Source organism: Chenopodium quinoa, unplaced genomic scaffold (genome assembly GCF_001683475.1).
Source record: "Chenopodium quinoa cultivar QQ74 unplaced genomic scaffold, ASM168347v1, whole genome shotgun sequence".
Taxonomy (NCBI): domain Eukaryota; kingdom Viridiplantae; phylum Streptophyta; class Magnoliopsida; order Caryophyllales; family Amaranthaceae; genus Chenopodium; species Chenopodium quinoa.
In genome coordinates this window covers 8,611,601-8,629,690 of record NW_018745410.1, presented here as the reverse complement: position 1 = coordinate 8,629,690, position 18,090 = coordinate 8,611,601, and the positions used below count along the sequence as shown (strand labels likewise).

General features: G+C 39.7%; 2 protein-coding genes across 2 annotated transcripts; both read right to left on the bottom strand.

Annotated features, from left to right (window-relative positions):
- Window positions 1-5,092: 5,092 nt before the first annotated feature.
- LOC110713308 lies at window positions 5,093-7,539 on the bottom strand. The gene is made up of 4 exons (XM_021891767.1): window positions 6,622-7,539; window positions 5,709-6,531; window positions 5,319-5,650; window positions 5,093-5,266 (listed from the first exon to the last, which is right to left on the bottom strand). The coding sequence occupies exons 1-4, from the start codon at window positions 7,537-7,539 to the stop codon at window positions 5,093-5,095; spliced, it is 2,247 nt and encodes a 748-aa protein (XP_021747459.1).
- Window positions 7,536-8,858, bottom strand: LOC110713307. The gene has a single exon (XM_021891766.1). The coding sequence runs from the start codon at window positions 8,856-8,858 to the stop codon at window positions 7,536-7,538; it is 1,323 nt and encodes a 440-aa protein (XP_021747458.1).
- Between the last annotated feature and the right edge of the window lie 9,232 nt (window positions 8,859-18,090).

The window sequence follows — 18,090 nt, the reverse complement described above, 5'->3', positions numbered from 1 at the left end:
TTTTCTTTTTGTCTCGGAGAACGTTTGTTCTTTGAGACAAATCTCACATTTGCTTCTAGTTTTTGTTTATGCCCAGGTGTTCCAGATCAGGGTACATCCCATTCGATCCTAATATCGAGCGTTCCTTTCATAGACAGAAAAATCTCTACAAGCAAATCCTGGCGGATTCTGGTGATGATAATAATAATCACCGCGATCCTCCAACTGGTTCTAGCGATTCAGAGGTATCATCAGATCCAGAATCAGAGATGGCGGTTCCAAAGAAGCTTAGTGATTACTCACAACCAAAGCTTTAAGATTTTCCACATCTCACTCCCTCTACGGCTCTTGATGGGGTTCAATTCGAAATTAAACCTCAATTTATAACGATGATAGAGAGGAAGCAATTTAGTGGAGCTAAGGGTGAAGACCCGAATCTTCACATTGCCGACTATTGTCAATATTGTAATACCATCAGGCAAGCCGGGGTCACTCAAGACCAAATCAGGGAGATTCGTTTTCCCTTTTCTTTAACTAGAAAAGCTAAATTGTGGTTTAATGGCTTAAATAGAACTGCACTTGGTATAAATGACTGGGAAACTCTTGTTTTGAATTTCTATAACAAGTATTATCCTGCAGAGAGAACAGCTGACAAGGTAAAGTCGTATCCTCTAATCAAAAGTAAATACCTAAATCCTCTAACTAAAGTAGATAGGGAAGTATGGTCGATCTCCACAGGGAAACAAGTCTTTTTACTCCTAATTAATTATTATAATCTAAATTATCTAAGTAACCAATATTTATATTTGAGTATGAAACTAAACTACAAGGAAAAGGAATAGGGGAAAAAGCAATATATAAAAGGATCTAGGGCATAGGTTCACCAATAAATAATACTCCAGGGTAAAACATAGTAATCAATCATTGACATTGCATAAATAACATGATTAACAGGCTCTCGCAATTTATTAATCAACATAGATCTAATTGGCTCTCGCAATTTATTGGATCTAAGTTCTTATTGAAAATAGCCTTTAATATCAAATTAACATCTGCTCGATTCATCAATTTAATATTGCTATACTTTTACAAACCGCGATTGTAAAACATTAAATCAATTCAACAGGAAATTATCATGCAATATCAATAATCAATAATAGTCCATCATCAATTCATCAATTAACCAGATTGTAAAGGGCTTTCGCTACGTATTACAATCACAGAATTAATCTACCGGTATTAAATCTCATCTCTCGAATCTCGACTTAACCATTTATAAATTAACCTGCCTATTGAAACTAAACCTAAACATTAATTCTCATCTCTCGAATCTCGACTTAACCATTTATAAATTAACCTGCCTATTGAAACTAAACCTAAACATTAATTCTCATCTCTCGAATCTTGAATCAATATTGTCAAACTCATGCATAAAAGATAGGCCTAATCTAGTCACAGAGCATTAAATCAATCAATAGGAAATTAATCTAGCATTGATAATTAACAACAACAAATTACCCCTTCATATTATTTATTAGATCCCCATAAACCCTAGACTAAGCTTCTCCCGCCCGGCCAGGTGCGCCTCCGGGCGCCAGCCTTTTTGGCCGGGCGGCTCTCTTGGGCCAGTATTTGGACTACGATTGGGCTCCAATTCTTCGGGCCAATTTGGGTTTCCTCTTTGGGTCTTGATAACTCGGTCCAAATGCCCCGGTATCACACATACTAAGCCCTTAATCCCCGGTTTGATGGCTCTAACCGGCCCTGGGCTATAAAATCTGGTCGTGCTTCTCCAATATTCGTGATTGTTCCAAAATATCTCGGGAAAATACTCCAAAAGCATAAATCCCTGCAAAAGCCAACCAAATCTACGAAAACACTAGAAAACACCAATTAGTAATAAAAGTGGCTCTAAAGAGCCAAAAACACTACTAATTATGACCAAGGGACGGGGGTAAAATACTATATAAAATAGACACATCAACAACCGTACTACGGAGTGCGATTCAGAACTTTGCCCAAGAAGCCGATAAATCTTTATATGAGGCTTGGGAGAGGTTCAAGGACCTACAAAGAGAATGTCCCCATCATAATTTAGCACAATGGAAGTTAATCCAAGCCTTCTATAATGGCATTGGAAATTCTTCTAGAATAATTTTAGATTCTGCATCTAGTGGGAGATTTATGAATCTTAACATTGATGATGCTGGTCACGTTATTGAAGATATGGCGATACAGAATTCCCAATATGGGAATCCTAGAGGATTTGCTAACAAGGGGAAACATAGTGTTGACTCTGTATCCTTTTTGCAAGCTCAACTGACCTCTATATGCCAAAAATTAGATAATCTTAGCACTACCAATGTAGCTAATGTTTCTACGATTAATAATAATTCTAATGAGGCTTTCTGTGAAAGTTGTGGTATTTTAGGTCATTGGGAACAAGATTGCAGGAGTTCCGTGGAGCAAGTTAATGCCTTTCAAGCTTATAGGCAGAATAACCCATACTCCAACACCTACAATCCTGGGTATCGGAACCATCCGTACCTTTCCTACCTAAGTACTAACTTTCAAAATCCACCACAACAAGAACCACAGGCGCCACAACAACAACAGCAGAAATATTACCATCCCAATGCTGGCCAGAAGAACCAACCACAACAACCCTCCTCATCTTTCGACCCTTCTCTGGTGGAAATTAGAGCGATGTTGGTTAATATGTAGAAGCACATGGAGAGTAGAGATGCGACAATTGATTCAATTCTAGCGCACAATAAAATTGTAGATAATCAAATTGCGCAACTTTCCGCTACTCTACAAGCCCGCCAACAGGGAGCTCTGCCGGCACAGCCGACCAGGCCTACGGATCAAGCATATGCAATTACTCTAAGGAGTGGTTCAAACTATGAAGGGCCCTCTATGCCCAGAGTTGATGAACCTGATTTATTAAATAATGCTAATCTTGATTCCGTTAAACCAAACAATTGTAGTTAATAGCCCTGCAGGGCTAAAGGATAGTACTAATACATCTAATTCTACATTGCAGTGTACGGCTCCAGAGAAGGTGGCTACTCCAGATAAGAGCAATAATGCTCCAAAGCCAATTATCAAACTTCCATTCCCCAATCGCCACTTGAAGATAAACTTGGATAAGCAGTTTGGTAAGTTCTTGGAGATGGTGAAAGATTTGAAGTTAACAGTTCCCTTCACTGAATTAATCACACAACTTCCTTCGTATGCAAAATTTATGAAAGAAAGATTGACAAGGAAAAGGTCTATTAGTGAGGTAGAGACAGTATCTTTCACTGCAGAGTGTAGTGCCGTACTTCAAAATAAGTCTCCACCTAAATTAAAAGATCCAGGTAGTTTTTTATCCCTTGTCATATAGGCAATCTAATGATTGATAATGCATTGTGTGATTTGGGTGCTAGCGTTAGCGTCATGTCATTATCATTGTGTTCCAAGTTGAATAAGGGTAAATTAAAAGCTACCAATATAACTCTACAAATGGCCGACCATTCTTTCAAATACCCCTTAGGTGTTTTAGAGGATGTCCCCATTAGAGTAGATAAATTTTATATACCTGTTGATTTTGTTGTTCTTGATATGGCTGAGCATATGCAAACCCCAATTATCTTGGGTAGACCATTCCTTAACACTACAAGAGCAATCATAGATATGAGAAGTGGTAAGTTAACACTATTAGTAGGGGATGATAAAGTTATTTTTAATCTTAATAATACCCCTAAAAGCTCCATGAATGAGGAGAAATGTTTCAGTGTTAATGTGGTTGAGAATTATTTTAACAAGCCCCAAGCTCTTGAAAAAGATCCCTTGGAGGCGGTATCTTGTGTTGCATCCTTTTTAGATGAGATAGATAGATGGCAGAAGGAAGTTGATGCAATAGAAAGAGCACTCTACAATGTTGGCCTTGGTTTTGAGGACGAAAAGGTGGAATCAATCAAGCAAGTTGTGCGATTGGAGCCTATGGGAAGTGTTCCGCCAGATCGAGTAGCGAGTGTTGAATGTAATTATTTGAAGCAACCCTCGATCAAAGAGGGATATTTGGTGCGTAACATTGAAGAACCCCTTACCCAAGTCAAGGAGGATCCACCAGATAAGGTGAATTGGCTTCCCACAGGGTATGTCAGAAAGCCGCGTCGTAGCCTAAACATCGCTAAACCGGGCGAGAAACCGCCCGATCAAGCGTTAAGCCAAGGGTCCTAGTTTTTGTACTTGGTAAGAAGGTCGTGCGGGACCTAGATAAACCAGCGCTTTGCGGGAGGCAACCCGTATTTCTTACTTTCTGGACTAATATTTTCATTTTATTTTTATTTTTACTTTTCCTTAGAGAGGTGAGGAGAGTGAATTTTACCTTTTATGAGTGTTTTGTACAGGTTTTAGATCACAAAGTACGAAGGTTTCAAGGGAAAAAGGGCAAAGAAAAAGAAGTTCCGGACTTGGGTACATGCCCGATCGGGCTAGGCTCGCCCGATCGGGCGCGCACCTAAGGTTCATATTCGAGCTTAATTTCGCCCGATCGGGCAAGGACACCTGATCAGGCGCGCAAGTCAGTTAAGAAATCAAGGGAAATTTCCCCCGATCGGGCAGAATTTTGGAGAAATCGAGTGCCACAAAAAGAAATGTCGGGCGAAGCTCGCCCGATCGGGCGAGCAAAGGGCGATTCCCAAGTTCGCGTTCGCACCTAATCGGGCGCGCACTTTACAAATCCCACTTAACCACCTTCGCCCGATCGGGCGCGCCTTTTTACTCCGGGGTTTTAAACCCCGCTCTCCCTTTCTCTTTTCTTTTTCTTTCTTACTTCTTTTTTTTTTTTTGGTAAATAAAGAATTTTATTACCAAAAGTAAAGAGTTACTACCCAAAAGAGTAGTAACTACAAGATATGAAAGTTCAATACATGCCCTTTGGGCCAAAAAAAACAACAAAACCAAAGCCCGAAGGCAAAACAAAGACAACAACTACGGAACCCCTAAAAGAAAAGAAAATCGAAGCTACAACCAACAAGCAACAACCAACCCAAGAGCAGCAATAGCAGCACCCCAGGGACATCAACAAAACAGCAGCAGTTCCAGACAGCAACTGTGCCAGCTGCTAACAGCAGCACCCAGGACAACAACATCGAGAAACCAACAACCAGGCAACAACAACTAGAGCAGTAGCAAGCAGAACAAAAGTCACACCAGCAACCCACCAGATGCCACCCAGAGCAGCAGCAGCAGCAGCTAGGAACAGCAACAGCAAACACCTGAACCACCAGCTGCCACCCTAACCACAGCAGCAAACCAGAGCAGCACATAGCACTGCAACAGCAGAAAACCAGCAGCAACAGAGCTGAACCAGCACTGCAGCAGCAACAACTGCAACCCAGCATTACAGCAGCAACACCAGCAACAGCACACAGACTGCACCAGCAACAAACAGCAACAGCAACAAACAAAAGCAGCACTGCAACAGCACAAGACAGTAACAGCAACAGAACAGAAAGAGCAACAGAGCAGCAACAACAATTCAACAGAAACCAGCTGCCAAAACCAACCAAAACAGGCTGCTGACCAGCTGCCATCAAACCAGAACAGACCATAAACAACAGACAGCTGCAACACCAGAATTCAGTGAAGCAAAAGCAGCTTCCTGTCTGTTCCTTTACACCTAATAGCAACATGATAGATAATGTCATGAAAGATAGTTTCTACAGGTTTACAGTCACCTGTAAACATCAAACTATTCCTCTGCAACCATATATTGTAGATAGCCTCAGCAAAACACATAGAGTATACTCTACCCTTGCTGCTAGACTTCCTACAATTCTTAACTATCCATTGATGTTCAATGTGAAACGGTTGAACTGCTTTTTTCACATCAAGCAGCTTCAAAATCTGTTCCCAAATAGTCTTGGAGTATGGACAGCAAAAGAACAAGTGAGAGACAGATTCACAAGAGTTCTGGCAGAAAAAGCAAATAGGATCACAACTTGCATTCCACTTGACAATTCTATCCTTAGTGGCAAGTTTGTCAAGCAAAGTTAACCAAGTAATGAAAATACTCTTAGGAACGGCTTGGTTATTGCAAAAAATTCTTTTCCACCCTACTTTAGGAGCCTGGGGTCGAATCCGGGCATAGAGTTTAGCAATACTCATTTTCCTATTTTTCATAATAGAGGACCAACCACCAATATCATCAATAATATCTCTGCAAGTCAAGATTTTCTTCAAAACCCAGAAGCATTTCTTAGGAATAGTGGCAGTCCAAATATTCCTATTATTGAAATAATAGGTATGCACCCATTTCACCCACATATTGTCAGATTTGTGAGCAAGATCCCAAAGAACCTTGCAAATAGCAGCTTTATTCCAATCACCAAGAGAGGTAATGTTCCAGCCACCACAAACCTTAGGAAGAGTCATATGATGCCAGGAGACAGGGGCCTTTTTTGCATAAGTGTTCTTCCCAGTCCAAAGAAAAACCCTGAACTTAGTTTCAATTTCCCTAAGAATCTTCTTAGGAAGAATGAAAATCGGAGCCCAATAAGCCTGAATACCAAAGAGAACACTTTTGATAAGTTATAACCTGCCAGCATAAGACAAGTGTCTAGAAGTCCAACATCTAATCCTAGCAGTAACCCTTTCAACCAAAGGCCTACACTGAGCAATAGTAAGCTTTTTAAAAGACAAGGGCACCCCAAGATATCTAAAAGGCAAACTACCTCTACTCATACCAAGAACATTTTGCAGATGATCTTTATCAGAATCAGAGATACCTCTAAAATAAACCTCACTCTTACTTAAATTAGCCATCAGACCAGAAGCACAAGAGAATTTCTGGAAAGCCTGCAAGAGAAGCTGAAAAGAGATGGAATCAGCCCTAGAGAAGAGGAGAAGATCATCAGCAAACATCATGTGGGTAATACCTAATTTCTCACATCTAGGATGAAAATTGAAATTAGGATTCCCAGTCATTTCCTTAAGGCACCTAGAGAGGTACTCCATACATAGAGCAAAAAGAAAAGGAGACATAGGATCTCCTTGCCTATGGCCTTTTTTTGCAGAAAAAGGTTTAGCAGGAAAGCCATTAACCATTACAGAGTAAGAAACAGAGCAGACACAAGTCATAATCCATTTCACAACAGAATGAGGAAAACCAAGCTCTTCTAAAACAGTCTGCAAAAATGGCCATTCAACAGAGTCATAGGCCTTTCTCAAGTCAATCTTGATCATGCATCTAGGAGAAACAAACTTATGAGAGTAGCCTTTGATCAATTCAGTAGCCAGGAGAATATTGTCACCAATGTGCTTACCCGGGATAAACCCAGCTTGAGCATCATTAATAACAGTCCCCACCACTTTAGAAATCCTGTTTGTGAGAACTTTGGAGATCAGCTTGTACAACATGGTACAACAAGCAATAGGCCTAAACTCTCTGACATAAGAAGGATGCTGAACCTTAGGTACTAAGGTGATTGTTGTACAATTCCACTTCTTAGCAATGACACCAGTCTCAAAGAAAGAGAAGATAGCAGCATAAATATCAGTTTTGATCATAGGCCAAGCCTTTTTGAAGAAAACAACATTAAAACCATCAATTCCAGCGCCTTATCATCTCCAATATGAGCTAGAGCACTATTAATCTCAGAAGTAGTAACCACAGAAGTCAAAATATCAATAGAGCTAGAGCTGAGTTGAGAACCTCTCCTAATAGTGGCTAAGTCAACAACAGGGAGAGAACTAGCACTAGAACCAAGGATCCATTTATAGAACCCCACAATCTCATTTTCAATAAGAATAGGATCTTTCAAAAGGACATCATCTTCAGTGAAGATAGAATCAATTCTATTTCTACCTTGCATGTGCTTCATAACAGAAAAGAAGTAGTGAGAACGGGAATCCCCTAGCTTAATCCAATCAACCCTAGATTTGTGCTTATAAATGGACTCCTGGATGCACATCCAATGCTTCACCATAGATACAACTTCAGCCTCTTTAACATGAAGGTTAGAATTAGAATAATCCACAACAAGCTGGTTCTGAATAGCTTCCAAAGAGGCAAGAGCCACATCAACTTTCTCATCAACATTAGCAAAATACTTAGTGTTCAGATCTTTCAGGTTCTTTTTGACAGATTTCAAATTCTGCCAAATAGTAACCATAGCAGAACAATCTGTAACACTATGCCAGCTTTTTTCCACAATGGAACAAAAATCAGCATGATCAGCCAAGAAATTAAGAAACCTAAAAGGTCTCCCCTTAGTAGCAATAAACTTACTCACTTCAACCAAGAGAGGGTTGTGATCAGAAAGGAGAGGAGGAAGATAGATAGATTCAACATGAGAATACTTGTTCAACCAAGCTTGATTCACAAGCCCCCTATCAATCCTTATAGCAATTCTAGTATTACCATGACCCTTATTAGACCAAGAGTAAAAAGAACCTTTACTCTTAAGCTCACAAAGATCAAGATTGTCAACAAAACTTCTAAAATGATTGACCTCATAATCAGTGACAGCATTACCATTAACTCTATCATAAGAATTGAGAACAGAATTAAAGTCACCAATAATAAGCCAAGGCCCAGAAACAGTTCCAAGACTAGAAATACCATCCCAGAGAGGTAACCTATCATGAATAGAGTGTAAGCCATACACAAAAGTACAGAAAATCTGATGTTGAAGATCCTTGGAGCTAATTTGGACATGAATGAACTGCTCATGGGAGGAGAGGACTAAAAGATTAACCTTGTCATGAGACCAGCCAACCCAGAGTCTACCCCTATGTGAAGATGAGTAGTTACAAAACCAAGACCAAGAAGATCCAAATTTCTTCTGAAGCTTAACACTCTTGTCACACTTTACTTTAGTTTCCATAATACCAACAACACCCACACACTGTTAAGCTAGCAGTTTCTTAAGAGAAACTACTTTGCAGGGATCATTAAGACCCCTAATATTCCATGATAGGATAATCATGACCCCAGAGGGGGATTACCATCACCCCCGATAGGAACAAGTTCTCCAGCACCATCTCCATCCTTCAGCAGAGCAGCATAAGTATTAGAATTAGGAACACTAGTAAAGACAGGAGGATTACTATGACTTCTTTGCTTCCTTCCCACCACTCTCCAATCATCATCAGAATTAGCTTGCACAGTAGTTGGAGCAGGAGTGAAAACACCAGCATTATGAATAGAGCCATTACCCCTTGATTCAGGCACACTAGGCCCAGGTGTAGGAACAGTAGCAGGTTGAGGCTTAACAACCCACACCTTTTGCTTAGGCTGCTCCTTAGAAGCCACCTGCTTCTTTTGGGGCTGAACCTTCCTAGCACAGTCATGGCCCACTTTGTTACATTTGCTACAAAAGGGGGGTGTCCATTCAAAAACAACTTTTTGTTCAATCAAAGCACCATCTGGGCTTTCAAACCAGATAGTCTTGGGTAAAGCCTTTGTTATATCAACTTCAATGAGCAACCTAGCAAAGGAGACCCTCAACTGCTTTTAAGTACATTCATCAGCACATAAAGGAACTCCTAAGACACTTCCCAGTCTGCTCAGGGTGTCCACACCCCAACAATCAAAGGTAAGTTAGGTAACTTCACCCATATAGGAACAGTTCTCAAAACCTCAGCATGAAAGTCAAATTTGTCAGACCAAGGCTTAACAATAGCCGCCTTACCAAAGAACATGTGCGGACTAGCACTAAGAACAACATTCATATCATTAGAGTTTTGCATTTTAATCAGAAAGTAGCCATCATCATGCCAAAAAACATCAGGTTTAGCTACAACATTCCAATTTTCAGCAATATATCTATGAACAACAGCTATAGTAGGATAGTAGCCTATGACATAGAAAATTACAGAATTCTTCAACTTAAGATTACCTTCAGTAATTTCTGCTTGTTGTAACATGGCAACAGACTTGCCATCTTTCACCATAGGAGCTACAAAAGAAAGGGTCGAACCCTTAGCAGTGAGCTTAGCAATGCCTGGCTTAGTAGCAGGAATATTAGACTGAGGAGGTACCACACAATCCTCCAAAGAAACCGGGTCGGCAATCGGAGCATAACCGACCCCAGAAACCAATGGAATAGTAGCAGGAACTGCTGTCTCTGGAATTCGCGAAACTGAACCAAAATTGAGGCCAGGATTATCTTCAGCCACCATAGTATCACCTGTTAAAGCACGACCTGCATTAAGTTCAGACGAAGAAGCTCGGAGATCCAATGAAACAGTAGATCTGGGCACTGTTTTATTGGCTTTAATCAGACGCGCATGAAAATCCTCAAGGGCTTTCAGCTCAGCTCTAGTAATATTCTCAGTTGAACGACTCAAATGAGAAGGAGGAGTGACAAGCTCATCAGGATCTTCATCAATTTCTGGAATCGAAGCAGAGCCCGAAAGTCTAGACACATTCAACCTATTAACACCATCATTCAATAGAGATAATGAAGATTTAAAAGGATGATTCAAGTTGTTTGAGGGTTGAGGAGTAGATTGCTTCTTCTTTCAAGCCATTGGAACCGATTAAGCTGAAGAAAAACAATCAAAATCAAATCACCATGGAAGGAGAGAGAACAGAGAAAAGTCAACGCAAGTCAACGCTCTATGACCCTATTTTCTTCTTACTTCTTCTTTCTCCTTCACACCTTCTCTCTCTAAAACCTCCATTTTCAAACCTTCAACTACACCTTCAATCCAAGATCTCTTCAAATTTACCCATCAAAACCTTAAATTTCTTACATATTCTTAATCCTCACAACTTCCTCTACATTTTCCACCTATTTTCTCCCACTTTCTCTCATACTTCCTTCAAACCCTTTAAGAGAGAAAGCTCCAAATACCCAATTTTCCACATACAATGGCTTCCAAGCGTTCAAGGACACAAAGGGGTGAAAGTTCGAGGGCACCACAACCAACGGTCAAGCCGGACCTTCAAATACCGGGATGGGAGGAGGTTGTCATCACCTCGAAGGAGCAACAAGCTAGGATGTTAAACCTCATTGATCGACAGGTAATCTCTACCCGTTTTGTTCATCATCCCACACTAGCTAGATTAGGTTTAGAAAAATATGTGGAAAAATTGTTCAAAGGTATAGGCATGAGTGGTTTCTTTCACATGTGCCATGATATGTATGACTATTTAACATTAGAATTTATTTCAAGTTTTAATGTTATTAAAATGAATGCATTAATCACTCATGTATAATTCCGATTATTAAACAACGATGTGAGACTAACTCTTAAAGAATTTGAAAATTTGTTTGATTTAAAATCGGATAAACTAATTAAACCCTCTCAAGACCACACTGTCGTGGTCTACAAGAGGCTAACTGGGGAGGATTTGGTTAACCTCCAACATGCCAAAGGGACGTGGATTCAACATCCCGTCCCAAAATTTTGGCAAAAATTTGCCGGCCTCACTATTTTAGGGAGGCATGAACCGGCAAATGTGAGGAGAGATGAATTGGAACTTTTGGCATCTTATGTAATTCCCAACGCTGAAAAATTGAATATACCCCATAGGACAGCCAATCACTTTCAAAGGGCGGCCAATGCGGTCGAAGCTAGTAGGTCTAGGGCACCTATTTATTTTGGGGGGTTAGTGACCCACATTGCCAAAAAAACACCTAGGATAGAACCCGGATGGGCATAGGAAAGTTGTAGGATCAAACCTCATGGACCTAGCCTATTTAGGGAGTCTAAATTGGGTGCAACCCGTGGGGGGTGACACTTGGTGGATAGTCCATCGACAATCGGGTAGGAGGGACAAAGCCTTCACCTTACCCAACCCCGCCTTGACCAAATTTGAGAAGGAGAAGCCTTCTTATACTATTGAGATTAACGGTCAAGGCGAGGTTCAACCACCTCACCCTTCACCACAACCCCACCAATCTCCACTAGACCACTCCCCCATCACCATTCACCACACTACCCACCACCTCCACCCTTCACCTATGGTGCACCCACTTCCTCGGTCGACTATAATGTCGACCCCAATGCCCCTCATGACTTTTAGGCTTTTAGAGGCCAATTAGACCGTATTGAGATCAGGCAAGGGAGAGTTGAGGGTATGATGCAAACCCTAGATTCTAGGTTAAGCACCTTGGATGGGCGGGTAGGACACATAGAGAGGAACCTCGGAAGGGGTCTATACCCTATGTACGATGATTATGCACGCCGAGGGGCTATTCCCCCCGAGGCATTAGTTCCCGATTGGTTCCAATACCCCCAAGGAGGGTATTCTCACCCGGTGCGTATGATACTTATGTGGACTACTCTTCAGTTCATGGATATGGGGGTGACGCTCCTTTTTGGGGTATGGGGGGGAATGTGAACCCTAACTACTTTGCAGGTAGTTCGAGTTATGGTGGTGCTGGACCGAGCCAGGGTGGTGCCGGCTCAAGCTATGGAGGAGGATATGAGAGGATGGATGACGATGAGGAGTAGCTTCTCCTAGCTACCCTCCCAAGTCAATAAGGGCATTTCTTGATTTGGCTTGGGGGGAGATTTCTTGTATATATGGTAACTTTCTTTCTCTTTTCTATATTTATTGCTTTCCTAATGTAGATTTTATTGCTTTCCTTTATGAGAAAAATACAAACAAATTGAAAAATAAAAAAAAAATCCAAAAAATACGTTCCAATGAATTGTAAATCATGCTTCTCTATGCCCCTTTCTTGAGAAAATTTGTTTTGATTCTTGGTTATTGATAATGAGCATTGTGGATTTGTTGGTCATGATTTGAAGTTTAATTGTTTGGATTCCTAAACATGCGTCAACTTTGCCAACTATTTGTGAATATAGTGCTTGACTAGTTGATTTGGTTAGGAATGTGTGATAGTTCCATAGTTCCTGGTATGTCAATGAATTTGAGTATTGGTTTACAACTATGAGTAGTGTTTCATGACTTATTATTATGCACATGAGAAGGACGAAGGCGTTCATTCTTTTAGGTAGCCTTTAGAGTATTTAGATACATTTTTTTCCTTCTTGTTACCCATGTTGTTGCTTGTGCCCTTTTATTGTTTATTTAGCCACATTACAAGCCTATATGAGCCCCATTGGTTACTAGTCCCAAGCTTGGATTGGGGGAGCTATTAGTTGGTGAGGTGAGGGAGTTGTGGTGTGCACATTATTTGCCCAATGTGGGAATAAAAGAAGAGTGATTGTTCTTTGATTTTATGATTGGAAAATATTGATATGTTGTGTTACAAAGTTGAAATTTCCAATATGAGTTAAAAAGAAAAAAAGAGCAAAAGGAAAAATTTTTAATACTCAAATGTTCTATTTGAAGGTTGTTCAAGAAAAAAAAGAAGAAAAAAATTAAAGTTTGAAAAGAAAAAAAAAGAGAATGAGTTCAAAGTTTGTATTTCACTCAAGTTCTACATTATCATATTTTTATGAGTGAATTTTGTAAGTAATGGGTTTGTTTATGTTGATTGGAGTTGTATTTAGTGGTTCATGTTGGAGTTAGTTATGTTGTTGGAGATGTATGATCATCATTTTATTTTTGATCATGGGTTTGTTAGGATTTGGCTCCCTTAATGCATAACTTTTCTCTCACATATTACCAAATTTATCCTACCCTTTACCCTAGCCTTACATTACAAGCTTTAAAGACCTTCCGATCTTGTGCATAGAGTTGTGTAAATGTGAAAGTGTTGTTTATCAATGTAAGTTATGATATGACATATTTCGATTGGACTCGTAGGTTGAGCGTTCATTGTTTTAAACACACGAGAGTGTGAGATGGGTGGGCATTGTTCACAAGTAACGGGGTTGGTTGGAGAGCTATCAAGTACATCTTTTACTCACCACATAAATGAGAGTTGAGTGTGTGAGCACTAGTCTTGAATTCTATATGCTCTTGTGATTTGCGCTATTTGACAATTGTTGGGGAGGGAGGGTGATTAGATGAATAAGATTGATTGATGTTGAAGCATGTTCATTAGATTTGCCTCGAACCGTTCGTGCTTGATTTGATTATTGGGGTGAGGCATGTTTTATATGTTCATTGATGATCTCTTTGCTTAGGGACAAGCAAAGGTTTGGCTTGGGGGAGTTTGATATGTCCATTTTATATAGTAATTTACCCCCGTCCCTTGGTCATAATTAATAGTGTTTTTGGTTCTTTCGAGCCACTTTTATTACTAATTGGTGTTTTCTAGTGTTTTCGTAGTCCTTGTTAAGTTTTGTAGGGAATTGCACCTTTGGAGCATTTTCTCGGGTTTTTCATGGAGCGACTATGGGAATTAGAAGAGCACGACCATCTATGAAGCCCAAGGCTGGTTAGAGTCATCGAGCCGGTGATTAAGGGCTCGGTAATCGGGATACCGAGGTATTTGGACCGAGTATTCAAGACCCGAAGAGGAAATCCGGATTGGGCCGAGGAATCAAGCCCAATCGAAGTCCAAGCCTCGAAGATTACTTAGGATATTTCTCTCTCTTAAATTCTCTCTCAACTTTTGTTCTTAATTACTTCCATTAATCCAGATTTCCTTTGGTAACAATTTCTTCTCCTTTAATTAGTTTAGTTATTTCATTTACTTCTTTGATTATTTTTCGTTTTATTTATTTGATTAGTTTAGTTATGATTATATCTGAGTAGTTTCATTCTAGGGTTTATGGGGATCCATAATTAATATGAAGGGATAATTTTTTATTATTGATTATTGGTATTGCATGATAATTTCTTATTGAATTGTTTTAATTCTTTGCAATTAGATTATGAATCGAGCAGATGTAATTGAATTGTGAATGTTTAGCAATATTGAATTGACGAATCGAGCAGATGTTAATTTAATATTAAAGGCTATTTTTAATAGGAACTTAATTAGATATACTAAATTGCGAGAGCCTGTTAGATCTATGTTGATTAATAAATTGCAAGAGCCTGTTAATCATGTTATTTGTGCAATGTTAATTATTAATTATTATGTTTTATCTCGGAATATTATTTATTGGTGAACCTGTGACCCTAGGCCTTCTTATTATTGTTTTTCTCCTTTAACTTATTCTTCGTAGTATAGAATTTATTCCCAAAAAATATTGGTTACTTAGATAATTTAGATTATAATAATTAATTAGGAGTAAAAAGACTTGTTTTCCTGTGGAATTCGACCCTACTTCCCTATCTACATTAGTTAGAGGACTTAGGTATTTACTTTATATTAGGGGATAGGAATTTACCCTGTCAACATGATATGAACTTTGTTGAAGAGATGGAAGGAGATCTCATAGTCTTTGTCACCCACCGGAGTACTCAATGGAGCCAAAAATTCCAAGTAGGCTCAAGATAGGTTCTATAACTCTGAGTGACGAAGGTACTCATCCCAAGATTATCAAAGAGAGACCACAAATCCTCATCGATCCCCAGTTTAATCATGCTATGTTGATGGTAATGTCGTGAGGGCTTGTAGGATCTCTTTGTTAAAGTTGAAGGAGAAGGGGTTTAAATCTGGAAAATCCTACTCTGTTTCCAAACAACAAAAATCACGCACAGCGTGATTCTTGTCGCGTCATGACAAGAGGTTCCTGCGTGCGCTGGCTCAGCAACAAGAAGTGTGGCCTCCATATTCGTTTATGCATACCTAATGCAGCAGTTTTGGTTCCTTGGTACGCCAATTAGCCCTTATTAGAAAATTGACATGATTAGTAGTCAGCTAGATTACAATCACAACAAGTGATTGACCTAACAACGATCGTCTCACTTAGCAGCCTAAGTATTAGCTCATAACAATCACCAAGGTAATGGTTCACAAGCAAGCACAAGCGCCAAAGTACCAGCTCATTACAAAATGCGCCGAGGTACCGGCACAATAAGGAATCCCAATGAAGTAACAACAAATAACGAAGCGAAGTAAAGCATCGAGAATCACCAAGCGGTGGTCTTCAATGATTTTCCTGGGAAGGTTATCATTATAAAACTGAAGATGGCTACAAGTGGCGGTTTTCGACGATGTCCCAAGGCATAGAAGAGATTGTCTACAGCGGCAAGGCACAACCGTGGAAAAGTACTGCCACAACTCTGAAGATAGCTATAAGCAGCGGTCTTCGATGATATCCCGAGGTAGAGAGGAGATTGTCTATAGCGGCAAGGCACTACCTTGGCGAGGTGCCGCCTCAACCCTAAAGATGACGAGGCACGGTCACCTTCGATGATGTTCCCAAGGCATTGTGGAAGGCTATCACAGCAAATGAAGATAGCGAGGCACTATTACCTTCAGATGGCATTCACGAGGCACTATGGTATTTAGGACCGCAGAACGTTTTGAATCATTCTTCGTCCCTATCGCTACTTTGACTTTTGGTTTCGAAACATAAGTTTCTCCAAACTCAGTCAAAGTGGAGGCTTCTGTAGACACCCAATTGTGTCTCCCCAAAAACCAAACCCAGTGATGAATACTTTTCACGTCGCTTGATTAACGAATGAGATGAAAGTGTGGAAAGTCTTGTGATGTGTTTGTTTTAATAAAAATCTTTCTTTCTGTTTTCAAAAAAGAACTCCATTAAATGAAAATATCCAGTCCAACTTAGTTTGGTCCATAATAAGGGTCCATTAATAGTGTAGTTGGGTTGGGCTCGTTATGAGCTTTCCAATGATATATCATAAGCCCAATTCTGATGAATAATGAGGAAGTTATGGTCCAAATACTAATTTGTGTCTGAATGTAGGGAATTATAGGTACTACGCAGCGGAATAAACATGAATTATATTCATAAAGAACTAAACCAAGGATCTCATGCATAACACATAAAGATTAAGAATTATACCTTTGAAGCGTGATTTCACTAGTAATCAAGCAAGAATAAGGGAAACAAAGAACCTCAAACGTGATTCCTCTACTTGGTCAACAGGCACGGATTAAGACCTTCACTAATGCTAGTTAGTCGCGATCGAACTCTTCAATCGACTTTTTACGGAGAATAATGAACAAAAAAATAGTCACGAACTACTACGAACGCCACTAGGAGTGGCTAGCTGCAAGTCCAAGTGGGGGGAGAAAGGTGCCGTGAGAGAGAGGGGGAGGTTTAGGGTTTTTGGGATTCGGTTGCCTTGATTCACAATTCACTGTAAGTTAATTGTGACTTAATTAATCAAACCTAGGCATAGATCTTATTTATAGATCACATCTCTAAATAAGAGTCCATGACAAAGCCCAATTCTTATCCTAATCAAACTACATAGCCCAATCCTGTTCATTATTAGTTAAATGCTCATAAGGCCCATTAATGGGCCTCTTACTTGCTTAACCCAATACCTTTGTGTGCGACCTCATAGGATCCATTCTAGCGGGCTTTGGACTATTTTACTAGCCCAAAGATCATCTCTCATAGTCTAGAAACAGATGATGACGCCCCAAGAGAATAATCTGATTATCTCCATAATAGTGATCCTTGATATATCAAGTAATTGCACTTATCGAAGACACAACTCCTTCAATCTCCCACTTGACTAAGACAAGTGCGCAATATTCAAATTCCTTAAGTTAATGTGTGTCGATTTGATAATATGATTGCATCTCATGTCGAGATCATATTAATCTACAAATCTTTTCTTGAAAAACTGAGTGAGATTCACATAACAAATGATTACTATGTAATGCATTTGAGCACGGCCATGCATTTTTCTGAATTATTCCTCTTCAAGGGGCCAAGACACAATCCTATTTAAAAGGTAGACTCAATCCAATCTTGTGGCAATCAAAGCTCCCACTCAACTTCTGAAATAACCGGGAAACACCCTTTATAATCTCCAGTTACGGGCAGACGTTTGAGTGTATTACAGCCATAACATCCATTGAATGAAATCAATGTTCCACTCATGTTAAAGGAATCCACTAATATATCCGGAAGCTCTATACTTGAACTTCAAAGTTGGTCTATAGTTCGATCATGCATATCCATGTAGTTGACCGAGCATCACTACGCTCCTATAGCCCATGAAACTACGCTATCCAATCAATCTTAACATGCTAGTCCATTATTAGAAATCATTTATGTCTAGTTTAATGATTTTGAACTAGGAACTTAAATAATATATGAATTTAGTTCACCTGTGGGGTTCCATTCACCAGGTCATCAACCTGATGAGCCTAT

Bases quoted from the DNA above. Each gene is read 5' to 3' on its own strand.
- LOC110713308 (XM_021891767.1), bottom strand. From the start codon at position 7,539: ATGATCAAAACTGATATTTATGCTGCTATCTTCTCTTTCTTTGAGACT. The intron at 5,651-5,708 runs GTGACTGTAAAC...TGTTGCTATTAG, and splicing joins GAATAGTTTGATGTTTACAG to GTGTAAAGGAACAGACAGGA. The intron at 5,267-5,318 runs GTTTTCTGCTGT...TGCTGTGGTTAG, and splicing joins GTTCAGCTCTGTTGCTGCTG to GGTGGCAGCTGGTGGTTCAG.
- LOC110713307 (XM_021891766.1), bottom strand. From the start codon at position 8,858: ATGGAAACTAAAGTAAAGTGTGACAAGAGTGTTAAGCTTCAGAAGAAA.